This window comes from Terrapene carolina, unplaced genomic scaffold, assembly GCF_002925995.2.
Source record: "Terrapene carolina triunguis isolate 2854851 unplaced genomic scaffold, T_m_triunguis-2.0 Scaffold130, whole genome shotgun sequence".
Classification (NCBI taxonomy): Eukaryota; Metazoa; Chordata; order Testudines; family Emydidae; genus Terrapene; species Terrapene triunguis.
Genome location: NW_020664481.1, coordinates 27,927,541 through 27,955,180, shown reverse-complemented (window position 1 = coordinate 27,955,180; position 27,640 = coordinate 27,927,541). Strand labels below are relative to the sequence as shown.

At 39.6% G+C, this 27,640-nt stretch overlaps 1 protein-coding gene across 8 annotated transcripts in view; it reads left to right on the top strand.

The window, feature by feature from the left end:
* The window catches only part of CHD9 (chromodomain helicase DNA binding protein 9), a 180,955-nt gene that overhangs the window by 70,665 nt on the left and 82,650 nt on the right, over nt 1-27,640 (top strand). For all 8 annotated transcript variants that reach the window (XM_026652905.1, XM_026652907.1, XM_026652903.1 and 5 more), the window contains 2 exons: nt 7,399-7,510; nt 17,593-17,739. In XM_026652905.1, the coding sequence (XP_026508690.1) occupies nt 7,399-7,510; nt 17,593-17,739 (259 nt within the window). The remainder of the gene's footprint in view (nt 1-7,398; nt 7,511-17,592; nt 17,740-27,640) is intronic.

The window sequence follows — 27,640 nt, the reverse complement described above, 5'->3', positions numbered from 1 at the left end:
GGAGAATTTTGGTAGCAGCGCATGTGCGGGACGAATGGACACTATCTCCACTTGTGTCCTGGCACAAGGCTAACTAGTGCGTGCGGGCTAACCCCCCTCAGTTCCTTCCTGACCGCCGGGAAGAGCCAGGTTGTCCTCCCTTTGCACAGAAGCACTAAAGTTACGGAACTGGTGTGTTTCCCACAAGATACACTATCAGCAGCCTACCTTCCCAGAGTTCAAAACTTGGTAGTTGACAGTCTCAGTCGCAAGTTCCCTTGTGACCATGAATGGGCGATAAACCTAGCAGTGCTTTACGATCCGTTCATGCAGTGGGGGCCACTTACCTGAACAAGAAATGTGCATGCTACTGCTGCAGAGCAGGGATAGGACAGCACTCTCTGGGCGACAGCCTTCTTTTTCCTTGGCAGAAGAACTTCTCTGTGCCTTTCCCCTGCTTCTCCTTCTGTCAAAAGTCTTTTTAATAATAAAAAGAGAAGGTGCTCATGTCATACTGATTGCTCCCACCTGGCCGAGACAGACCTGATTCCCTTACTTGTCACAAGTTGTGACGTGCCTGCTGATCTTCCTTCAACCCACTCCTTAGCTCCTATCGCAGAACAAAGGACTTACTCTATATCCCAACCTGGGAATACTCTGCCTCAAGACTTGGCTCCAGCGCATAGAAAGCTCCTGCTTGGAGGAGGTACAGGAAGTGTTACTAAACAGTAGAAAATCCACTGCACGTCGTACTTGCCCGCAAAAGTGGTTGAGGTTTCAGATTTGGTGCAATTCCTGACACGTTTCCCCGACATCTGTGACTCTGCCAAGGGTCCTAGGCTATGTACTGACTCTCAAAAAATCAGGACTTTCTCTTCACTCGCTCAGAGTTCAGCTATAGCAGCCTTCCATCAACAAGAAAAGGGATACTCAGTGCTCTCACCCCCAACCACAAAACGATTCCTTAGGAGTATAGTAAACCTTTTTCCCCAACCCTGACATCCCACCCCTACACTGGGACCTAAACCTAGTGTTGAAAAGCCTGACTAGACCTTCCCTTTGAACCAATGGCTACTTGTTTGTTCACACACCTGTCAGTGAAAATGGCCTTCCTGGTGGCAATCACCTTGGCGAGGAGAATAAGGGAAATAGCGGCTCTAGTGGCACCTCTTCCCTATACAATATTCTTTCAGGACAAGGTCACACTCAGACTGCACCTGACGTTCATTCCCAAGATGACGTCTCCTTTTCACAGAAACCAATTGATTCACCTTCTGACTCTTTACCCCTGGCCTCACCGTGATAACAGGGAGGCTATACTGTACATATACTAGATGTCAGGAGAGCCCTGGCCTTTTACCGGGATAGCACAAAGGCTTTTAGGAAGTCTCATAAATTTTTCCTTTCTGCTGCGGAGTGATCTAGGGGCTCAGCAATATCATCTCCAAATGGGTCTCAAATTGTATTAAACAATGTTGTCAGGTTTGCAACGTGACACCTCCTGCTGTTATTCACAGTCACTCCACGAGATTGGTCCCCTGCCACTTTCCTCAAGTATGTCCCTATCTCAGAAATCTGCAGAGTGGCAACCTGAGCGTCAGTCCATACCTTTGCAGAACATTATGTGATTACTGGGGACTCCGCCTCTGATGCCATCTCTGGCTCCACATTATTGTCATCTGTAACTGATTTGACTTTGAAGCCCCAGGCCTCCAGTGGGATACTGCTCGGGAGTCACCTACAGTGGAGCACCCACAGGGACATTACTCGAAGAAGAAGTTACTCATCTTGAGCAGTAACAATGGTTCTTCAAGACGTGTGTCCCTATGGGAGCGTCTCAACCCACCCTTCTCCCCGCTACTTCAGAATTCTTGACAAGGACTCTGCGGTAGAGAAGGCATGGAGCGGGGTTACCCCGTGCGTGCTGGTTTAGTCTAGTGGTGAGGCATGAGGGGATACACTGAATGTGCGGGCCAAATGGACACTGCTGCGAAAGTTCTCTGGCAGCATTGCAGGGACACAAGGGCACCTATAGTGGAGCAACCATAGGGACACAAATCTCAAAGAATCATCGGCACTGCACAAGGTGAGTAACTTCTTTCCCTTTACTCACTTGTATTCCTCAGAAAAAATGTTGGCAGCGCTCCAAAATAACACACAAATTTCAAGGCTGGGATTTTGCTGCTGCTGCAGCAGAAGCACATTCTGTACTGGGGAAACCTGGGAGCAGCTGCAGCAGGGGAGGTGGTGGGCGGAGAAGAGAGCTGGGTTAGATTTCCCAGCACTGCATCTAGCATGTGCATGCCATCTGAGGCAGGAGCCCCCCAATTCCTGCAAAGAGAGAGCCTGCCCCTCAGTAGCGCCCCCTCCCCCCACTCCCACCCAGATGCTGCATATTGCCTTACTGGCGGTTCTACTCTGTGATAACTTTCTCCTGCTGCTAAGTAATGTCTAATAATTGAAATGGTAGCATTGTATGCTGCAACGATGAAGGTTTAAGGTTCAAGCCTGCTGATAATAGATGATGAGGGATTGTTACAGTTACATGTATAGTATTTGTAGATTTGCACGGGCACCTAACTTTCAGGTGCTTAATTTTGCAACCAAAATTGTGTTCTTTTAACATATTTTATAATATGTAGTATATAAATAAAATATATAATAAAAATAGTGATATGAGAGAGAAAAATGTTTGGTAAAGATGACGTGGCAATTTTAAACACGGGGAATTTTTAAGTGAATCATAATTCCCTAAATTATATGGGTTCATAATGGAAATCCTGCTAGGTCCCTTGTCAGCAGTGGAACAGTTGTTACCATTATCATAACAAAAATAGTCTCTAGCAAAGAACTAATAAAATGACTGTTCTTAAAATATTTTCCTAAAAGCAATTAGTTATAGGACCAAAGTCCTGTTTCTAATATAATTCAAATTTTCATTAGATGAAAAGTGAGGCTGGAGAGTAGATAACTTCATGTTGATAGTATTATCTATTTTTAACTTTATTTTAATCTTCTAAAAAAATTAAATCCTATAATTAACAAAATCTTGCTTGAAAAGTTTACCAAATCAACATAGGGACATTTAAGAATCGGGAGAGTTTGTTAGCAAAACATACAATTTAAAAAAAAAAAAATCACGTTCCATTAAAGCCAACTCAAGCTCATGCACTGTCCCATGTAAGATCTTCAGGGCAGGATTTGTCTCTTCCTGTGATTTTGTACAGTGATGAGCACATTATAGGCATTCCTACAAAATAAACAGAAGGATGGGATTTGCAGAGTGGCCTACAGTAGTTAGGTGCCCAGCTCCCACTGGACTTTCCTCTAATTCCTGTAAGCCCCTTTTGAAATTTCCAGCTAAATAATAATAATATAATTAATAATCAAGCTTCATAGGACTACTCACTGTAGTAAGTACTATGCTCTCATGTGATATGTTTGGAGGGGTAGGTGCATAGTTTGGAAAAAGAAGCCTGAAATATTATGAAAACTTTTGGTTTTCTCGTAGGAATAAAGATTTTCCTAATATGTCCAGATCTTCCAAAAATTGGGAGAGAACATTGATATTAAATTTCTCTCGCTGGGATTTCAAACTTCATTATTTTGGGGGGAAATTAGGAGACAAAAATGCATGTTTTCTGTGACAAGACCCTCACCCCCCTAAAATCCAAGCACACTAAATAAAGACTTACAATGTGAAGAAACCAAGAAATAAAATAATTTATCTCCTGGGGTGGGGGCGGTATGCCATTTAATATGGGATGCACTGGAGACTACTCCCCTAACAAATAAACATAAATAAATAAAAATGTAATTGACACTTTAATGTCAATAAAGGTAAATAGCAGTGTCAGGAACTGACTGGGTCATGTGTATTTAAGAAGTTGTAATTGTGTTTTTTAAAAAGCAGTTCCACTTCGAAAAATCATTCCCAAAAAAAAGACATTGTGAGGATCCCATGTTTGTTTCTCAATTATTTCCATATCAAATAGTCTCAATTTACAAATAAAAATTGTTTTTATCGAACTACCGGAGATGCAAATTCAGTGTGTCAAACTGGGTCTGTTTTTCCTAACACTGAGTGTCTCATAAAAAGTTCTGAGGGTCATATTCTGTCCTGAGTGACTCTTGTGCAATGCCATGACGGTTAATGAGTTTCCCCAGGTATAACTGATGGGAATTTACTAATCATTGTGATGTGCAAAAAGGAATAAGCTCCAGGTCATGCTTTCTCCAGTTTTGGGGAACAGTCTGTTTTTCTTTTTAAATATTAAACGTACACCTCTACCCTGATATACCTGATATAACATGAATTCGGATATAACGCTGTAAAGCAGCATTCCGGGGGGGCGGGGCTGCACGCTCCGGCGGATCAAAGCAAGTTTGATATAACGCGGTTTCACCTATAACGCGGTAAGATTTTTTGGTTCCCGAGGACAGCGTTATATCGGGGTAGAGGTGTAATTTGGGATGTCATTTGGAGTTTAATGTAGACCTTATAAATCTTTCTTAACAGCTTCTGGAACAGCTTCAAAGTTCAACAGTGTGAATTTTACCACTGTTAGATAAATATATTTTAAGGATCTATCTCTAGATCAGCGGTTCTCAGACTGTGGGTTTGTAACCTCAAAGTGGGTCGTGACCTCATTTTAATGGGGTCACCAGGGCTGGCGTTAGACTTGCTGGGGCTCGCGGTTGGCGCCCCGGCGCTGAAGCCAAAGCGACTTAGGTTACAGGCCCCCTGCCTGTTGTTAAAACCCTTTGGCTTTGCGCGCCCCCCCCCCCCTCCCCATGTGGGGTGGTGGGACTTGGGCAGGCTCAGGCTTCTATACAACCCTCCTGGGGTTGTATAGTAATTTTTGTTGTCAGAAGGGGGTCGCGGTACAATGAAGTTTGAGAACCCGTGCTCCTAGGCAGATTATATCCCCTTTAAAGTAGGGGAATAAAGGGCCTGATCCAGTGCCCACATTGAAGTCAGTGGAAGGACTCCCATTGACTTCAGTGGGCATTGAATCAGGTTCTAAATCAATTGGATTCCGTGTCTAGTTAATTGGATAAATGTTACTTGAGTAAGTAACATTCGTTACTGTAATACAGTATCCACAGGAGTACATGGGTTTACTAATTTAGGATAACCAAATTAATTTGGTTGATGATCTTCAAGTAAATTGTTCTATGGGTTGGTTATGGAATCTAATTAATTAGCACTGAATTGACATGCTTATTTTACAGTAACAATCTGACTGCAAAACCATTTCCTTATTCTAGATTTTCAGCAAGGTGTTTGATAAGGATTTAATTAAATTTCCCTTTTGCTCTGACTTCACATCTATTTATTATGGGCTTCCCTGCTGATTAAATGTGGAATTCCAGTATGGAGACAATAAACATTAATGTCAATAAGTGCATTTTTAAGAATCCTTGATGAGAGTCTAGATTTCTGTCAGAGGTGTAATGAATTCCATGCGTTGTTTATTTGCTTAAAAAAAAAAAAAAAAGACCTGACGCTTAGATTTTGTAACTCCATTACAGCTGTGCACTCATACATATAGTTAAACTTTAGATAGCATGGGAGGCTAATGAAAAGCTCTTCAGTGATGATGTGATGAGGTACAGGACAAAACCATTAAGAAGTTAAATTCCCCCAAAAATGTTGAGGTTCCCTTCATCATCATATTGTACATGTAATTTTGTACAGTTCTTTTTAACTAATGTCACATCCAGCACAGTAATTCTTATCCTCAAAATTTCCTTCTGTTATCATAAATTGTGCATTGTTGTGTGCCCTAAAAAGAACTAATGGGGATTTTGCTTTATTCAGAATTGCCCAGCCTATGTTTACAGCCACTTAATTTAAGCGTACATTTCAGTTTCTACTAGAAATCAAAATTGTATAGCAGAAAGAAAACTTCTTGTTAAAAGCCCTTTTCCCCCTCCCAGTAAGCATACTTGCTTTGTTGGTTGGATGTTAATAATTGGTGAAAAATGTTGGTCTCTTTTTGAAATGCAACTGTGCTATATATTTTGGGAACTATTGCATTGTCACTAACAGTAGTGAATTGGTAGTTCAGGATTTCGGGGTTTGTATTTTCTCTGTGGACTGTTGGAGATGTAATGTATTTGCTATGATCAGCCTGCCTTATTTTGCACTTTTCCCAGGAGGAAACTTGAGGCTGAAGACTAGTCAGTCAGTCTCCTTTTTCTTAGTGCTTTTTATTTTCTTCAGGTGCACATTCTGTCAGGCTGCTTTGATGTAAAATAATTGTACTGGCTGTGAAGAAAGGCCAAAGTCTTGTCTTTAGTTAGAGCCATGAGGTGGGAGAAGATATTTGTATGCTAAAGCAATTTTCTCACTGTTAACATAGTATGCAATTATCAAATCTATATTATGTAAAGTATATATTTAAGGACATCATTTTATCCATGATTCTTTGATTGTAATCACTCTGATTATTCCTCTGAATACACTTGAAGAGTAGCACTTGTCAGATTTCAAAGATGAAAAGAAAACATGTATTTTGTAACCCTATCATTAAAAACAAATAATGATATTAATGATATTGCCCCTCTCTGTGTGACTTCAGAATTTGAACTAAGAAATAATTAGTATTTTTCCTGTAGAATTATAATTTGCCCCACAGCTCTGGTCCTCAGCCGTGTTTACTGATGAAACCATTGTTGATAAACCTAGGCTTCGCTAATTTTTGCTTTTGTGAAATTGCAAAAAGTCAGAGTTTGCAGTTTCATATTTTTCCCATCTAATAATTTACATGAAGCTATGAATTTTGCATATTATATGATGGGCTTTTAAATCATGTAATGTATAACTATTGTCAAACTAAAGTTTCTTGTATGAGTAAATATATCACACGTTCCATGTTTCACAGAGAGAGAAATTATTGCATCTAGGGGGTACTGTAATTTGGAGGAGATAGGTATGGTAAATTGTAGCTCTGCATTCACAGTTAAAAGGACCCTGTCAACTCAGCCCCACATTTTCCTATCATAAATTTACTTTTAAACATTTCAATTAAAATATTAACACTGTTGAGGAATGCATGAGAGATTTGCGTGTGGCAAGACATACAGATGTTTCCACTAGGCTTTTTGGGGATATAATCAGTAGTAGTATCAAATGCTAACTATTATAAAGTTGCATCCTTGTTCTTTAGTAATAACGAAGAGTACAGTCCTACGCTCCCACTGTAGTCAGTGGCAAAATCAGTAGAATTAGGCCTGTGTCTCTGCCTCTTGTTTGTGATAGGGTGGAACTCTATGGTACTGGTAGTAAAAAGAGTAAGGAAATTAAAGTTACTTTGTCCTGGACAGTGTCCCAGACATTAAATACAAAATGCACAATAGTATATAAACATATATGCACAGTCTTAACATTGTCTTACTTTTGTTTTGAAACAGCAAGCTTATAATCACATTGGGTAAAAAGCAGAAGAGAAAGAATGAGTCTTCAGATGAAATGTCTGATACTAAGCAGACTCCACAGCGGTCATTTAAAGATGAGGACTCTCAGGTCAGTATTCATAATTTTTCTTTTTTTCCTTTTGAAGATTTTTCTGCACCATTATAGATTTAAACTCCAAAATACATTTTTTTACATTAGTGATACTTATTCGTGAAGGCAGAGGGTTTTTTATTGCTATTGAGTTTATACAAATTGATGTTTATGACTCTGTGGTTTCTGCTCTTAAATGAGTAGAACGTGGGACCAAATGTCTGTAAACCAATGATTCAAATACTCTTCCTTGCACAAGAGATAAATTGCTCATTATGGCAAAAGTGTTATAATATACTAAGCTGTGTTGAGGTAGTGATTATAGTTATAGTATGTCTAAATTTCAACACAAATGTGTAGAAACATTTATATAAATATAATTAACTTGTTCTAGACTTCTATTATCAGGTCATTAAAAAATAAAAAGTAAACATCAGCATAAAATTTGTGATGATGCTGAGCATCATGCTTCATCTTAGGAATACAAAGATACCAGATAGCTTTTAACAAGAAACACAACACCAAACTTAAGGTTGTAAGGTTGCTCTGAGGTTTATGGATATAAGGTGGCATAAAAATGATTATCATTAAAAGTTTATCAATGTTATTTATTAGGGCTGACAGTTAATCGAAGTTAACGCACGCGATTAACTCAAAAAAATTAATAGCGATTAAAAAAATTAATCGCAGTTTTAATCGCACTGTTAAACAATAGAATACCAATTGAAATTTATTAAATATTTGTGGATGTTTTTCTACATTTTTCAAATATATTGATTTCAATTACAACACAGAATACAAAGTGTACACTGCTCACTTTACATTATTATTTTTAATACAAATATTTGCACTGTAATATGGCAAACAAAAGAAATAGTATTTTTCATTCACCTCATACAAGTACTGTATTACAATCTCTTTATCACGTAAGTGCAGTTTACAAATGTAGATTTTTTTTGTTACATAACTGCACTCAAAAACAAAACAATGTAAATCTTTAGAGCCTGCAAGTCCACTCAGGCCTACTTCTTGTTCAGCCAATCGCTAAGACAGACAAGTTTGTTTCCATTTACGGGAGATAATGCTGCCCGCTTCTTATTTACAGTGTCCCCTGAAAGTGAGCACAGGAGTTCACATGACACTTATGCTAAACTTTCATATGCCCCTTCATGCTTCGACCACCAGTCCAGAGGACATGCTTCCATGCTGATGATGCTCGTTAAAAAAATAATGCATTAATTAAATTTGTGACTGAACTCCTTGGGGGAGAATTGTATGTCTCCTACTCTGTTTTACCTGCATTCTGCCATATATTTCATGTTATAGCAGTCTCGGACGATGACCCAGCACATGTTTTTCGTTTTAAGAACACTTTTCACTGCAGATTTGACAAAATGCAAAGAAGGTACCAATGTGAGATTTCTAAAAATAGCTACATCACTCGACCCAAGGTTTAAGAATCTGAAGTGCCTTCCAAAATCTGAGAGGAACGAGATGTGGAGCATGCTTTCAGAAGTCTTAAAAGAGCAACACTCCGATATGGAAACTACAGAACCCAAACCACCAAAAAAGAAAATCAACCTTTCTGCTGGTGGCATCTGACTCAGACGATGAAAATGAACATGCCTCGGTCCGCACTGCTTTGGATGTTTATCGAGCAGAACCCGTCATCAGCATGTCTTCTGGAATTGTGGTTGGAGCATGAATAGACATGTGAATCTTTAGTGCATCTGGTACATAAATATCTTGCAATGCTGGCTACAACAGTGCTGTGCGTACGCCTGTTCTCACTTTCAAGTGATATTGTAAACAAGAAGCGGGCAGCATTATCTCCTGCAAATGTAAACAAACTTGTTTGTCTGAGCAATTGGCTGAACAAGAAGTAGGACTAAGTGAACTTTTAGGCTCTAAAGTTTTACATTGTTTTATTTTTGACTACAGTTTTTTTTGGTACATAATTCTACTTTTGTATGTTCAACTTTCATGGTAAAGAGATTGCACTACAGTACTTTTATTAGGTGAATTGAAAAATATTTGCACTGTAAAAATCAAAATAAAATGAGACTGTATATTGAAATCAATGTGTTGTAATTGAAATCAATATATTTCAAAATGTTGAAAATGTCCCAAACTAATCGAATAATGGTATTCTATTGTTTAACAGTGTGATTAATTGCGATTAATTTTTTAAATCACGCAATTAATTGCGATTAATTTTTTTTAATCACTTGCCAGCCCTATTATTTATATACCTTGACTGGCAAGGTCTAGCAAAACTTTTGAAGGCATGCTGCAGAAGAGTATAAACACCTCCTAACAAAAGGAAGTTAAAAACAACATAGACTTGCGTGAAACCATAGATGTAGCAATCCTAAGGTGATGAGTCCTTATCTAGATGAAAATTCTCACTGGTTAGTTTTAAAAAGAAAAATTGTTGTACAGGATGGCATATATTGAGCTGATGATAGTCTGTTTAGTTTTAATATTAAGATAATAAGACTACTATTCTAAATAGTGCCTATGATAAATAAAATTAATTCTCTACCAGCTTTTCAGATATTTTAATATTCTAAGTAGTGATGTCATCAGTTTTTATTAACTTGTAGCTCTTTATTGTACACTAAATGCCATTTTCTTTTCTTGGTCTGTGGACATTAATTGTTGTCACAGGTCAGTCAGTCAGTCACCAGGTGTAAATTAAGCAATATGTTAAATATTCTGCGCTGGGAGGTCCTTCAGATCATTGATCTTCTGCCTAGGCTATGCATTTTTGTCCTGAAGACTTCCCTGCTAGGAGTTGATCCTTTTCATTGAGTTGCTGCAAGACCACAAATTGCACAGGAATGTCAGGCAAGCCCAGAAAGAAGTAGAAGGCAGAGGTATACTCCTCTTGGTAATCCTCCATCATTGAATGCAATGATATAGGTTTCTTCAGCAACCTGTAGTGAAGTATATCTATAAGGTAGTCACAGGCCATGCAAGGAAATGCCCAACCTTTTCTCATTCAAGGAAGAACAGAACTTACTGGGCTTTCATTATCCAGGTGATGCTGGAGGGGAATTAGCTAGTAGTGCTTCCAAAACTGCCTGGAGTGGAAAAATAGGAGAATGAGGAAGCAGACAAACTAGGAAAGTGTTAAACTAACTGGAGTTGTAAGCAGTTAAATGTGTGCTGTGCTGTACAAAAGAAGCATATTTTTCTTTTTCTGACTATCTGTTTCTGTCTCATAAGCCAGTTGGGCAACATTTTGGACAAGAGCTCAGACTGATAGGGACCTGTGAGGTATCCTCCCATCAACAACCAACCTTAATCCAGTTTTCCCTGTAGTAGTCCCTTTTAGCCATTTCTGTCTACTTCCTTTCCCTCCCTGTCTGTGATTACTGTTAGGTCTAAAGCCATCTTACGTTCATGGTACAAACTGCATCATAGTAAATAAAAATGTCCATATCTGCTGATGGTTTTTTGTGGTAGATTTTACACACTGGTGTAATCATGCCCCAGAGTGCAAACAAGCTCTAACCAAGCATCTTCAGTTAACAAGTATAGGACATGAATATTCTTCAGTTCTGGAAGTTCTCCACTGAGAGAAATTTTTCTGCCTCCTAGACATGAAGGACTAGCTGGAAGGGAAAAAAAAAAAAAAAATCTAGCCCCAGATAAGCTGCGACTTGACAGATGAGAGAAGTTGCACCCCATTTGAACCTCCCTTCCCTGAGGTATATCCTAAGGAAGAGACCCTAGGAACCAGTTGACAACTGATCTGACAACCTCCATGGCAGGAGTACCTTCAGAGCTGCTCCTCCTCCCCTTATGACCCACCACAGTGGGCCTTCTGGAATCTAAGGTCCTGTATGGAGACTATTTCTTTAGTAGGTATCCTGACAAAAGAGGAACTGCCAAGAGGTGCAGTCACCTGTACCTCAAGACCACCTTCCTCAAGAGGACCCTCAAAAGTTGAGGAAAAGGCAGTGCCATCTAACAAGTTCCTCTTCCTCACCAGACAAGGCAGGTAGCCTCTTCTCCCATCCTTTGCAAATGATGTCAGTCTTCCAAGAGCTCTTGATGGTGATAGTCAAATCCTTATAAATCTCCTTGGAAGAGGCCCAGGAACCACAATCTGCCCTGGCAGATATCCTACACACTTCTCCCAAAGGCGAGATAGCCTTACCTAGAAATGATGTTCTTCTGTTACCAGCCCAAATAATATTGCAGACACCAGACACTATACTGCTTACTTGCAAGAGGGTGGACAAGAAGTACTGTGTACCTGCCAGTGGCTCAGAATCTCTCTTTTTCCACCTCATCCTGAATTCCCTAGTGTTGATGTCGTAAATGAGAGAAACAGAGTTCGTGTGTCTCGACCTTTCTGAAAAAAGCTGTTCTTTGGCAGTGTTAAAATTCGTGGTAGCTAAATATGACTATGCAAATTTCAGCAAGTTCTCTTTTATTAATTATTGGCCACAAAACCAGAAGGACCCAGTTCCAGGCTCTTATCACTGAAGGTCAGAGGATTGCCAAACCCTCTTTGCAAGCTTCTTTGGATGCAGCTGACATAGCTATGCACCATGCTTCATGGCTACAGCCCTCCTTCCCCAGGGAAGTCCAGAATATAGTGGAAGAACTTCCATTCAAAGGCCCCAAGCTCTTCAGTGATAACGTGGATGAATCCTTTCATTCGTTAAGAATTCTAGAGCAACCCTCTGATTGCTGGGCAACCAAGAAAAAATTTAGCAGGTCACACAGCCCAATCGTCTCAGACGATCCCCTGCCAAACTTCCCAGAGAACTGTAGGACCACCCAAGAAGAGGCCCAGATGCCACAAGAAAGGGCCATCTGTTGTCACCTCTCAGTTGGCAATTTCTTCTGAACAACCATTTTGATCCTTCTGTCGAGTCTTGAGTCATTTCACAATCTGGATTTTATGCTGCACCACTGCACCAGACATCCTACAAGACATCATCTTTATTTCAGTCTTTCTTGAAGCACATCACAACAGACACAGGGATTCCAGAAGTCATGACATCAGGCTGTGCCATTCATTTCAGCTCCATCCCCTTTACCCACTATCTCTCCTCGCTCTCTCTTTTCAGGGACCCTTCTCATGAGGCTCTCCTAAGGCAGGACGTACAACCCTCCTGCTCTTGGGGGCAACTGAATCAGTTTCCCTGTCTTCTGGATAGTTCTCCAGATAGTTCTACTTCAGGTACTTCTCCAGTCTTCTCTATTTTCTCCAGATAGTTCTACTTCAGGTACTTCGTGGTACCTAAGAAAAAAGGAGGATGGAGACGAATCCTGGACTCTGAACACGTTAATTCAAATACAGAGGTGTATTTATACAGAAGATGGTAACCATAACAGCAATAATACAATCATTCGATCCAGGAGAGTGATTTGTGGCCCTTGGCCTTCATATTTACATATGGTAGTGCATCCAGCTCACAGATGCTTCCTACAGTTCATCATCGGCAACAACCACTATCAGTATTGAGTACTTTCCTTCAGCCATCTGGCCACCTGGAGTCTTTACAAAGGTCGTCTTGGTTGTCATAGCCAATCTGCGGCAAATAGGAATAGTCATCTTCCCCATGTGGATGACTGGTTCTTCAATGGTCATTTCTTCCCTGAGGTTGTCTGCAACCAACAAAGTCCTAGTCATCTTCCACTCCTTGGGCCTTTGACTCAGTGCATAAAAGTCTACCTTGACACCTGTCAGTAGCAGTTGGTCTTAAAACTGACTGTATTAGGGCTACTGTAGTATCATTTCAATTGTAGCAGGTAATAGCATAGTAATAGTAGTTAGCTACCTGGAGTTCTGTTTTATGCAGCAGTAATCTCCTCACTTGGCATTCCCAGTGAGTACTTCGGTTCTTGTGGAATGGGAACTCTTCAGCCCACCTTCTTGGGTGTGGTACTGCTAGCTAAATGCACACATGCAGGAAAATGCAGATGCCACCTGAAAGAATACATAGAGATTACTTGCTAGTAAATGTGGCTTTTTAAGAATGTTGCTTCTGCATACTCTCATTGCTTATCCACCTTTCTTCTTTTCTCTGTGTTCTACTTTGATAAGGACTCGGGCTTTACAGAAAAATTGAAGCAGTTGGAGACCACATGGCCTCTTTTAACATTGGTTCTAAATGTTTGGCCATCTGAGGTTACATGTGAGTTTCCAATTGGCATTGCGTTTCTAGAAGAGTCCTTAAGTTCAGAAGCAAGTGTCAAAATGTAGAGGTGACTCAAAGATCCTCAGTTACTGTTGGAGTAGGCTTTCTCTTTCGTCTTTAGATCCTTTGGAGTGTTTCCCTGATGTATTTTGTAGTAGTGCAGCTCATAGTTTATGTACAGTTGGTTGCTTCCAAAATAGATGAACTCTTCTTAAGAGGTGGTTTTCAGTGTATGCATATCTGGAATAAAAATTATAACTACTTTGCTTTAAGTCTTCTTATAATAAAATCTCTCCTTGGAGATATGCATCTTTTGTGTCTTAGGGCAGTTTCATCTGCAAAGGTTCAATCAATGATCATAAAGTGTCATCCAGTGAAATGTAATCTGTGTATCCAAAGGTAATTTTTTTTTCATGACTTGATTATAGTGTCAGAAAATAGCAATAAAAAAGAGTTGACCCCTTTTAGTATTTTGCAAATATTCTTTATGACCCTGATATCTATACTAGAGAAACCAAATAGCTTCAGTTTCCCAGAATGGCTCCCTATAGGTTTAGTTGAAAGCCTGTCTTAAATAAAGCTTACCGGTAATGAGTGATTGAATGAACCTTTTCTCAGTGATTTGTCACAATGTGGAAATCTGATCAGAACAATCTCTAGTTTTTAGAAAGCCTGAATACACCTGCCTTATCAACTGTATCCTTTAACTACAGAAAGATAAACCCAAGGGAAACATTACTTGTAATGGACAGCAAGTTGACTCTTCTGTAGTTATTTATATTAGCTGAGATCCCCTTTTGAAATATCATTAAATGTTTATTCATCTGCTGCTATCCTGTCACTATCCCATACAAACCTGCAAGGCTGTTCAACCTCATTTTTTCATTTAGCTTTCAGACTTTAACATGTGATTTTTGTCTTGCAGGTGGTTTTCTGTTTTTATATTCTGGGATGATTTTTTTTGAAGCATGTTGTTTAATTCAGTTGACATGTTTAGTTTCCCAGCTGGCTTCTGTATTAAATGTGCCCAACAAAGAAGACAACACTACATTAGCTAAAATGTGCCACTTTTTTTTATAAATTTAGTCTTAAATCATTAGTTTGTCTTAATTATATGCACATATTTCTCAGTCCATGTATCTTAAACATATATGATTTGTCTCTCAAAAGCCCACTGTTACTAGTACATTTTTAGGAAACTTATGTCTCCCTATGATGCTTCCTGTAACCTGTCCATAACTTTGCTTAAAAAAAAAAAATCTTTGTAATTGACTAGATCGAGTTATGTTAAATTCTAGCTAATATTTTCTGAGTGAAGACTAGGATCTGTGTTTTTAATCAATCTTTGTTTCTTACTCGTATGTCCCTTCACTTTCTTTTTCTTATCTCTAAGCCTGTGCTCTGATCCACTGTGATTTGTATTTATTCAGCAATTGCTCTTGCCTTCATCTGTTCCTTTATATTGCAAGTGTTCTAGGATTTGAAATGTCTGACTGAACAGTTGACCTTTTATCTAGCTCGCTTAACTTCTTTAAATCCCCCTCCAGTTTCTTTTTTCATACTGATAAACTGACAATTTTCTATAACTGCCTACATTTTCTCCTGAAATGCCTCTTTCAGAGATAGCTGACTAATGTGTTTTATTAATTATGCTGTAGCATTTGGATATCTGTAAATTTACGGTTTCTCCATGCATAAACCCCCCCCTCCCCAATTTTGACAAGGACCATCTAATATAGAGAGACAGCTCCATTCCAATAGGCTTGTGCATAATTATTTTCACTTATATGCTCTCCCTGTATACCAAAGTCTGTGATAATTATATTCATTTTTATTGTATGCGTTCATGCTGCTGATGATGATGATGATTTCTGTTTGATAACTTTCCAAAGCAGTGCAGACCGACGCATGTTCATTTTCATCTTCTGAGTCATATATCACCAGCAGAAGGATTTTCTTTTTTGGTGGTTTGGGTTCTGTAGTTTCCTCATCAGAGTGTTGCTCTTTTAAGACCTCTGAAAGCATACTCCACACCCCGTCCTTCTCAGATTTTGGAAGGCACTTCAGATTCTTAAAACGTGCTGGGTCATCATCCAAGATTGCTATAACATGAAATATATGGCAGAATGCGGGTAAAACACAAAGCAGGAGACATACAATTCTCCCCCAATGAGTTCAGTCACAAATTTAATTACTACATTATTTTTTTAATGAGTGTCATCAGCATGGACGCGTGTCCTCTGGAATGGTAGCCAAAGGATGAAGGGGCATATGAAACTTTTGCATATCTGGCATGTAAATAGCTTGCAATGCCGGCTACAGAAGTATCATGCGAATATCTGTAATCACTTTCAGGTGACATTGTAAATAAAAAGCAGGCAGCATTATCTCCCGTAAATGTAAACAAACTTGTTTCTCTTAGCGATTGGCTGCACAAGAACTAGGCCTGAGTGGACTTGCGGGCTCTAAAGTTTTATTTCATTTTGTTTTTGAGTCCGATTATGTAACAAAAAGAAATCTACATTTGTAAATTGCGCTTTAACGATAAAGAGATTACACTACAGTACTTGTATAAAGTGAATTGAGGTGAATTTTATTGTTTTTACAGTGCAAATATTCGTAATAAAAATAATATAAAGTGAGCACTGTACGCTTGTATTCTGTGTTGTAATTAAAATTAATATATTTGAAAATGTAGAAAAACATCCAAAATATTTAATAAATTTCAGTTGGTATTCTATTGTTTAACAGCGCAATTAAAACTGCGATTAATCATAATTAATTTTTTTGAGTTAATCACGTGAATTAACTGCTATTAATCGACAGCTCTAATAGCAACATTGTTGATCAAATTGATAATTTTTAGAAAATACAGTTTGTCTCATGTTTACTATATTTTTCTTTTCTTGGCGTTATTTCATTTTTCTTCTTTTCTGTTTGAGTGGTAGCCATGTTAAAGGACAGGTTATGTTAGTCTGTATCAGCAAAAAGAACGAGGAGTACTTGTGGCACCTTAGAGACTAACAAATTTATTTGAGCATAAGCTTTCATGGGCTAAAGCCCACTTCATCAGATACAGACAGACATAATCTTCCTTTCTTTTCTTGCTTTGTGTTTACTGTTGTTGCCTATCTTCATTTGTCTAAACAACGAGGAGTCCTTGTGGCACCTTAGAGACTAACAGATTTATTTGGGCATAAGCTTTCGTGGGCTAGAACCCACTTCTAGCCCACCAAAGCTTATGCCCAAATAAATTTGTTAGTCTCTAAAGTACCACAAGGACTCCGCATTGTTTTTGCTGATACAGACTAACACATCTGAAATCATTCACTTGTCTAGGGGCTTTCTTAATTTCTGAGAGTCTTTGTGATACTGGTTTATACAAAAGTGACCTTTTATTTCATAGAGGAGTCACTTTAGCACATTGTGTAAATCTTCACTTTATAGGTTATTGATTTAGATAGATTAATAGCACACAGTGGTCTTTTGTAGTTATCTTTATGAAATTACTATCAGGAAAAATTTTACAGTGCATTCATGAAACAAAATAGCTCTCACTTGAATTTTGTTCCTAAATACCCAGAAAACATTACTCCAGTTTTGTTTCTGAACTGTAAATACAGACAAAGCCACCTAACTACTTTTATATTTTATTTTATATATATATATATATATATATATATATATATAACTTAAAGAAACATTAACAAGATTTGTAGGTCCAAAATGTGGCCTAGCATCTCCACACGCTGTTATTGTTTTTAGAGTTACATTTTTCTTTAAATGTGTGCATTTATCAAAATTACTACTCACTAAATTTTCTATAGTAATATATAGTGTAGCTGAATGACTATTTTTAACAAATGTTCAGTATAAGCAGTTCTTGCTCGAACGAATGATCAGTAAAAATGTTATTTTGATATTACTATATTGCAGAAGAGAAGATCAAATCGTCAAGTTAAAAGAAAAAAGTATGCTGAGGAAGGAGAAGGAAAACAGTCCGAGGAAGAGGCTAAAGTTTCTGTGAAAATCAAAAAGAGTTCTGCGCCTTTGCCTGCTGAACAACCCTTACAGTTATTTGTGGTAAGTAAAAATCCAGAACTGTGAGTAGTGTGAATCTTCCAACTAACTTCACTATATCCTGGGTAAAGCTTATTTTGTTAGCCTTATTTGGCTGACTTAGGTCAGTTACCCAATAATTATGACGCACAGTAGCAGTTGCCCAGATTCCACACAGTTCTCCTCTCTTTTCCAATTTTCAGGTCATCTGGTGTTTGACATAAATACGACTTATTTGGAAAGCTGCAGCAAAAACAGTTCATCCATTATTGAGAACTGGGTTAGAGAAAATGACATTGTTTTGCCAGTGTTACAAAATTATTGCAACTGTTTCATTGAGAAGTTATGGCACCTCATGCTTTTGAGCAGGGACTTGAAACATGGTTGGTGGTATATCCTAGGGTCAGAGAAATGTCTTTACCTGTTCTTTTGAACATCCACCCCAATTTAGCCAAATTATAAGCCTCTAAAAATTACCATTTCCACATGCTCCAAAGAGGTTTGTTAGAAAATGGCAGCAAAATTCTCTGGACATTGCATTTCCACTGAGCATGCTCCACATCTACAGAACTGCCATGTTCCAGCCCAGAGCTGAATTGGACTTTTCCTGCAGTTGCTCCTTCTGGCTGTTGATGACTTCTGTGACTGTGGGCACCAGAGCTTAGAATAAGGAGACTTTCTCTCTTGTGTTCTCAATACTCCCCCTGTTGGAACCTAGGCAGGAAGGAAGAGACAGAAGCCAACTTTCTTGAATTCATTGGGTTCAGTAATGGGGGGGGGGGGGGGGGGGGGGAAGAGCAGTCCATTGGTGGACAGGTACAGGGGATAAGAGAAGGGAAATAGCAACATATTTGAGGGATGGACAGGAGTAGAGGGAAGAATGGTACAGTCTGGGCCAGGGTTTCTGAACCTGTGGAGTCACGACCCAAAATTGGGTTCCATGTGTGTCAAAGGGTCGCATAGGAGGCCTGGGGAATGGGTATCGGGGGCAGGTCCTGCCTTTGGGGAGGGAGTTGCAGAGCCTACCCCTCATTCATTCTGCAGTGGCAGTTCCCGACATGTGGGGCTGGCTGGGCTCTGCTCCCCACTTGGGGCATTTTGCAATATGGTGCATGGGGTTGCAGTGCTGCTCAGGTTTGGCTCAGATGTCCTGCTGGCATGATGTAGGGTGAGGGAGAAAATTAGAGTAAGTGGTGCTGAGTCAGAGGGGCTACTCCAAACCTGAGGGGTGCTGCAGCCTCAGAGGTCACAGTGCCTGGAACAGGGAGGTGAGCCCAGCTAGCACCAATGGACAGGAGCTGCCACTACAGTGTGCAAGTTGTAGTTATGTAGTACTTGTTATGTTAATGGGGATATTGTATATTGTGGATAAGAAATATTTAGTAAGCCACAACTGTTTTGCAGTAAAGCTATTTAATGCATTGTGACAGGCCATCGAGGTTTACAAATGAATCCTGAGCCCAAAAAGATTGAGAACCTGTGGCCTAGGCAGGGACAGGAGCAGAGTGGGACTGTTATGTGCAAAGAGTAATAGAAGAGAGAGTGACAAGAACTGAAGGGAATATGCTGTTGAGGGACATTCCAGGAGACAGGCAGAAGGAGACAGACAGGTAGGCTAAGAGGATCTGTAACCACTAGATGCATCATTCCCTCCCAAAACCTGGAATAGAGTCCCAGTGTGCCTTTGATGTCAGCAAATATCCATGAAACTCATTGGCCAAGTGTGTGTTTATCTTCCTCTACTGGCAGGCCTACTTAGACTTTAATAGCCCACTTCTTCACTAGATCAAATGGTATAGAGGTCTTTGCTGTGGCTAAAGGTCACAAGAGTACAAGAATGGCCTACGGGGTAAGACCAATGGTCCATCTATCCCAGTATCCTGTCTCTGATAGTGGCTGCCATCAGATGCTTCAGAGGGAATGAATTAGAACAGGGCAATTTTGAGTGATTTGTCATCTGTCATCCAAACCCAGCTTATGACACCTGGAAATCTAGGGACACCTGGAGCATTGGGTTGCATCCCTGACTATCTTGTCTATATAGCCATTGATGGACCTATCCTCCATGAACTTGTCTAGTTCTTTTTTGAACCCAATTATACTTCTGGCCTTCACAACATCCCCCGGCAACATGTTCCACAGGTTGACTGTGCATTGTGTGAAGAACTACTTCCTTATGTTTGTTTTAAACCTACTGCCTGTTAATTTTATTGAGTGTCCCATGATTCTTGTGTTATGTGAAAGGGTAAATAACACTTCCCTAGTCACTTTTTCCATACCATTCATGATTTTATAGAGCTCTATAATATATCCCCTTAGTCATCTCTTGTCTAAGCTGAACAGACCCAATCTTTTTAACCTCTCCTTGTATGGAAGCTGTTCCATATCCCTAACCATTTTTGTTGCCCTTTTCTGTACCTTTTCCAATTCTAATATATCTTTTTTGAGATGAGGCGACAAGAACTGCATGAAGTATTCAAGGTGTGGGTATACCATGCATTTATATAGTGGCATTATGATATTTTCTGTTTTATTGTATATCCCTTCATTGTTTTATTATCTATCCCTTTCCTAATGGTTCCTAACATTCTGTTAGCTTTTTTGACTGCCGATGCACATTGATCAGATGTTTGCAGAGAACTATCCACAATGACTCCAAGATCTTTAAGTGGTAACAGCTAATTTAGACCCCATCATATTGTATGTATAGTGGGGATTTTTCCAGTGTGCACTACTTTGCACTTAGTGACATAGAATTTCTTCTGCCATTTTGTCACCCAGTTTAGTGAGATACCTTTGTAACTCTTTGCAGTCAGCTTTGCAGTCTGCCCTCACTGTTCACCTCTTTTTCTAGATCATTTATGAAGATGTTGAACTGCACAGATTCCAATATCGATTCTCGGGAGACCACACTATTTACCTTTCTCCCTTACGAATACTAACCATTTATTCCTACCCTTCATTTCCTGCCAGTTCCAGTTCTGTTGATGGCCCATGTTGGGGTCAGTCTGATACCACATTATGGAATTTTTGTTTTTTGTATTTGCTTAAAAAAAACAACCCACACTTTGGCAAGGTGTTGTGTGGAAAAAAATATGATGTGATCATGTAATTAAAAATTGTCTTATGCATTTGCACAAGGGGGCAGAATTATGGCAACCTTTGTTCTGATCTTGCTGAACTTCTGAGTGGTGGACTTTGAAACCTTAACTTTCTTTTAACATTGTTTTTTTTTTGTTTATATGTATTTTTGTTTTGTATGTAATAACTTAAGACTTGAGATATGGAATATTTTTCTACAAATTGGGACAATTGCAAGACATTTTTCCTTTGCGTTTTTTCTTTTATAAACTGCACACCCACACACTTATGCCTGTCTCCCACCTTTTTTCTCTTTTTGTACCTTTTTGTGCCTTCTTTCTCCCTTTTCTTTCCCTTGCCATGTTTGATACCTTTTTTTTTTTAACTTCTTCCGTTTCCACTTCTTTATGCTTGTTTTTGTTCCTTTTGTCCCTGGTTTTCTATTTCACCGTCTTTGCAGAGTTGGCAGAACTGCAGCGCTTTACACATGACTGATTGGAGAGGAAAACTGACTAGCATCTTAATCACTTTTCCCTATCAGTCCTCTTACGGTCCATGTAAAGACTCTTTTCAGCTACCAAGAGCAGGCTGCTAAGGAAAATGGTGTGTATGTTCACCACAACAGATAAACTTTCCATCTCACTATATAAAAATTTTGCTGTAGAAGCAACCTGAGAAGGATAAGTTACCTTTCCTCTTCAGATGCTGTGGAGTAAGCTGCAAAGGTAACAGGTAACAGGTAGCTCCATGTGCAAAGTGATGAAGTGCTGCTACTTCTGTTTCTTGCAGGTTTGGCAGCCCTGGCTTACTGAGGGCTTGATCTGACGCCCATTGAAGCCAATGGAAATATCCCAATTGACTTCAGTTGGCTTTCTATCAGGACTTCAGTGTTCTTGGAGTAATTGTTCCTATGGGTGCTCTACATGTCTGTGTGCCTCTGATCAGAGATTTTGGATAGCAGTGTCCATATGGCCCATGTCTGCACTTTGTATACCCTCATACCCCAATCTGAGAGCATATTAAGCAAGGCTGACCACTGCTGCTCCTGTTCCTTCTTCACTGCAAAATCCAGCCTAATGCAAGGACTCCAAAGTAAAGGAGAAGGAGGGCAGGTAGTAGAGTACTTGTAGGGACAAAACATCTTGAAGAACTCCAGTTACTGTACAAGTAAGTAGTCTTTCCTTCGAGTAATTGTCCCTAAAGGTGCTCCATTTAAGGTAGCTCCTAAGCAGCGTCCATGTTAAGGGGGCAGGTGCTGAGGAAGCCTGTCTAGTACAGACTGGAGAAAGGCCATCACAAAGGCTGCATCTGACGTATAAGCATTATGCTAGGGCGGAGTGCTGAGAATAGGTGTGTTTGTAGCTCTTATGATTCACAAGGCATAGGATCTTAAACCTGTCACTGTTCCAAGCACTTTGCCTATCCAGATCTTCAGAGCAATGTAACTATGGAGGGAATTTGCCTATCAAGCACTTCAGACCGGTGAAACTATGAAGGAAAATTCCATGGTTTGAGGGGAAGGAAGGACATTTTTGTGGAAAGGGGCTTTTAAAAAAACTGAACTGTTCAAAAGATGAAGCAATTTGGAGTACAGCAAGTCCTCACTTAAAGTCGTCCTGGTTAACATTGTTTCGTTGTTACGTTGCTGATCAGTTAGAGAACGTGCTCATTTAATGTTGTGCACTGCTCCCTTATAACGTTATTTGGCAGCTGCCTGCTTTGTCCACTGCTTGGAGGAAGAGCAGCCAGTTGCAGCTAGCTGGTGGAGGCTTGGAACCAGGGTGGACCAGCAACCCCCTATCCGCTCCCCACTCCCGTAGGTTCCCTGGTCAGCAGCCGCCCAGTAGGCTACCAGTTGCCAGCAGTTCCGCAGTCCCTCCCCCCACTTGCCATGTGCTGCTCCTACATTAACAACAATGTGTTAACCCTTGAGGGCTCAGCCGAGTACTAGTTCATCATTTAGCAGTAAGGCATTCCCTGGGAAATATCCAGCCCTCTTCCACCCTCTGACTTCACCACCTCAACCAAGCTTCAGAATCATCATTGCTGTGCACAGTATTAAATTGTTTGTTTAAAACTTACACTGTCTGTGTGTGTGTGTGTGTGTGTGTGTGTTTGTGTGTGTGTAGATAGTTTTTTGTCTGGTGAAAAAAAATTTCCCTGGAACCTAACCCCCCGTATTTACATTAATTCTTATGGGGAAATTGGATTCGCTTAACATCGTTTTGCTTAAAGTCGCATTTTTCAGGAACATAATTACAACGTTAAGCGAGGAGTTACTGTATTAGAAGTAGTCCTGGCAGAAATGAATTTGTGGGTGGGACTGCAGGTGCAGCTTTGGAGGTGCAGGATGATAGCAATCTGCTGCATAATCCTGCAATTTATTTACATAGGTTTAATTCTTGTTAATGTATGGTGATACTGAACTATCAAAGTAAAGTCAGAGTTCTTTGACAGTGTGAACACTGCCTGTTAATGGGCTGTTTAACTTCTAAAAAATTTTCTTTTGAAATTTAAAAATAAAAAGTATATCAAATGAGAGGTTATACATGTTCACTTAAGATACAAGTATGTAGCAGGTATTACCAATGTATGTATTTTTTGTTATGGGATATTCCCTATATATTTGTAATTAATTATTATCTTTTCATAAATTGAGAGAGGTGTTTTTTTGTTTTATTTGTTTTTTGTAAAGATTGATGTCTGGGAAGCCTCAGTTGGCAAATTGTGGATGGAAAGCTTGACACCTTAAGACAAGATGTTTGTTAATGAAAAATAATATGTGCCTGCTGCTTATTCTGTGTCAGAAAACATTCTCTATGTGATATACTGGGATCATAGAAATCTGTTTGCCATGGAAAAATACGGAATTTGCATTTTTACAGTAAATCTTTAGATTTTGCATTTTGTGAAAAAATAAAAACTTATACAGTAGAACCCTGTTTTATCTGAGCCTCCGTTATCCGGCTGTCCATATTAACTGAACCAGGGCTGTCAGACTGAGCCTGGGGCTGCAGGTTTGGGCTTGAGCTCCGGGCGGACAGCCCAAGCCATGTTAGCTGAAAATACAGAATGGAGACCGAGAAGTATTTGGTGTGTATATATAAGAAATACAAATCACAATTCTGTTAATTTTATTTTATTATAATGATAGATGGCACTGGTAGCTTCAGACTTGCTTAAAAATTTAAATACATCAATAACACATTATGTTCAACTGATACCTGTATAAATTGTGGCTAGGGAAATTCAAGTTCAGCATTTCATTTTAGTCATGGAAAAACATGGATTTTTATGGGGTTTTTTTTATAGGCAAACTTGGTTTTTTTTATATAATGGAAAACTAGGATCCCTGGTGATATCAGTTTGATGTTGAAATAATTATTTTAATGACTCAAAGAGAGGGGTATGATTTTAGAAAGTAAACAGTAGAAAAGAGCTCATGCCCTATTTTCATTCTCAGATTCTAAAAAAGCTAAGGAAGAAAAGACATACATTCTAGAGATAATTCTGCCTTCTGTACTACCATGATTTTTAACTTTCCATGAGACGTCAACATATGCTTATGTGGTCTCTAATAATCAAACATTGTTGCTTCCAGATGACCTTTCTACGAGGATAAGAAGTAACCCAACAAATACGTATTGAGATGTTTTTGAAAAAATTGCTTTATAAGATATCCATACCTTTATGTAGGATATATTGTGCTGAATAATGCCATATCTCACCTATAATAAAGTAATATTATAAACCAAACCAGCTTAACCTTCAAGCAAAACAATTAGAAATTAAAACATGGTTATTATTAAAATACACTTTATATAAATGCAGTTGGCATCTTGCTAAGCTTTCATGAACGCTGTCAGCTAAATGGCCAATTAACACTTTTCCTTCTTTGACAAAAATATTAACCAGCATAATTAAGTTACAGTTAAAGATAAGTACCTATTAAAAATTGTGACATCTTACCTACTGTGTAGAAAGGAAGGTTATTAAAAGGTTCTGTATTCAGTTCAATCTAGCATTTTCATGAATATATAGAACCCAGAGGGGCTTTGGTGACTGTTTGTGAGCTTCACAGAAATAGGCATTCGATTTAAAAAATATGGAAACTATTTTATACTTTAACTGAAAGAAAAAATAGTGTGATGGATCAGCAAAATGCTAGCACATGTTGGAACTTTAGCATTACATCCTTAAATTTTTGACCAACAAAGCACCACTGCAGGCAGAGCTTCAGAGTCTCAATGCGTGGATGAGACGATGGTGTAGAGAGGAGGGGTTTAGATTTATTAGGAACTGGGGAAACTTTTGTGATGGGGGAGCCTATACAGGAAGGATGGACTCCACCTAAACCAAAGTGGATCCAGACTGCTGGCACTTAAGATTAAAAAGGTTGCAGAGCATTTTTTTAAATTAAGAAATGGGGGAATTGCTGCAGCGGAGCACGTGGATCGGACAGAGACTTCCCTTAGAGGAGAGTCTATTGATAGAGATTCTCTAGGTTCTAGTCAGGAGGAGAGGATGGAAGAGGATAAAGTATGGGCCCGATCAGACAAGAAACATTCACATAAAAAAGAATCTCACATCAGAAAAGGGCAGACAGATAAACAGTGACAAGTTTTTAAAGTGCTTGTACACAAATGCTAGAAGTCTAAATAATAAGATGAGTGAACTAGAGTGCCTCCTGTTGAAGGAGGATATTGATATAATAGGCATCACAGAAACCTGGTGGAGTGGGGGGACAATCAATGGGACACAATCATTCCAGGGTACAAAATATATCGGAAGGACAGAACAGGTTGTGCGGGGGGGGGGGAGGGGGAGAGTGGCACTGTATGTGAAAGAAAATGTAGAATCAAATGAAGTAAAAATCGTAAATGAATCCACATGTTCCATAGAATCTTTATGGATAGTAATTCCATGCTCCCATAAGAATATAACAGTAGGGATCTATTATCGACCACCTGACCAGGACAGTGATAGTGACGATGAAATGCTAAGGGAGATTAGAGAGGCTATCAAAATAAAGAACTCGATAATAGTGGGGGATTTCAATTATCCCCATATTGACTGCGTACATGTCACCTCAGGACGAAATGCAGAGACAGAATTTCTCGATACTTTAAATGACTGCTTCTTGGAGCAGCTGGTACAGGAACACACAAGGGGAGAGGCAATTCTTGATTTAGTCCTGAGTGGAGCACAGGATCTGGTCCAAGAGGTAATTATAACAGTACCGCTTGGAAATAGCGACCATAATATAATAACATTTAACATTCCTGTGGTGGGAAGAACACCTCAACAGCCCAACACTCTGGCATTTAATTTCAGAAAGGGGAACTATGCGAAAATGAGGAGATTAGTTAAACAGAAATTAAAAGGTACAGTGACTAGAGTGAAATCTCTGCAAGCTGCATGGACACTTTTCAAAGACACCATAATAGAGGCCCAACTTAAATGTATACCCCAAATTAAAAAACACAGTAAAAGAACTAAAAAAGAGCCACCGTGGCTTAACAACTATGTAAAAGATGCAGTGAGAGATAAAAAGGCATCTTTTAAAAAGTGGAAGTCAAATCCTAGTGAGGTAAATAGAAAGGAGCATAAACACTGGCAATTAAGTGTAAAAATGTAATAAGAAATGCCAAAAAGGAGTTTGAAGAACAGCCAGCCAAAAACTCAAAAGGTGGTAATAAAATATTTTTTAAGTACATCAGAAGCAGGAAGCCTGCTAAACAACCAGTGGGGCCCCTGGACTATCGAGATACAAAAGGAGCACTTAAAGACGATAAAGTCATTGCGGAGAAACTAAACGAATTCTTTGCTTCAGTCTTCACGGCTGAGGATGTTAGGGAGATTCCCAAACCTGAGCCGTCCTTTGTAGGTGACAAATCTGAAACCTGTCCTTTAAATCAGCTTCTGTACCCAATGACTGGAAGATAGCTAATGTAACACCAATATTTAAAAAGGGGGTCTAGAGGTGATCCCAGCAGTTACAGACTGGTAAGTCTAATGTCAATACCGGGCAAATTAGTTGAAACAATAGTAAAGAATAAAATTGTCAGACACATAGAAGAACATAACTTGTTGGGCAAAAGTCAACTTGGTTTCTGTAAAGGGAAATCATGTCTTACTAATCTATTAGAGTTCTTTGAAGGGGTCAACAAACATGTGGACAAGGGGGATCCAGTGGACATAGTGTACTTAGATTTCCAGAAAGGCTTTGACAAGGTCTCTCACCAAAGGCTCTTACGCAGGGTTTCTCAAATGGGTCGCCGCTTGTGTAGGGAAAGCCTCTGGCGGGCCGGGACGGTTTGTTTACCTGCCCCGTCTGCAGGTCCGGCTGATTGCGGCTCCCACTGGCTGCGGCTCGCTGCTCTGGGCCAATGGGAGCTGCTGGAAGCGGCAGCCAGTAAGTCCCTCAGCCCGCGCCGCTTCCAGCAGCTCCCATTGGCCCGGAGCAGCGATCCGCGGCCAGTGGGAGCTGCGATCGGCAGGACCTGCGGACGGGCAGGTTAATAAACCTGCCCGGCCCGCCCGAGGCCCTTCCCTACCAAAGCGGCGACCCCATTTGAGAAACCCTGCTCTTACGTAAAGTAAGTTATCATGGGATAAGAGGGAAGATCCTTTCATGGACTGAGAACTGGTTAAAAGACAGGGAACAAAGGGTAGGAATAAATGGTAGATTTTCAGAATGGAGAGGGGTAACTAGTGGTATTCCCCAAGGGTCAGTCCTAGGACCAATCCTATTCAACTTATTCATAAATGATCTGGAGAAAGGGGTAAACAGTGAGGTGGCAAAGTTTGCAGATGATACTAAACTGCTCAAGATAGTTAAGAC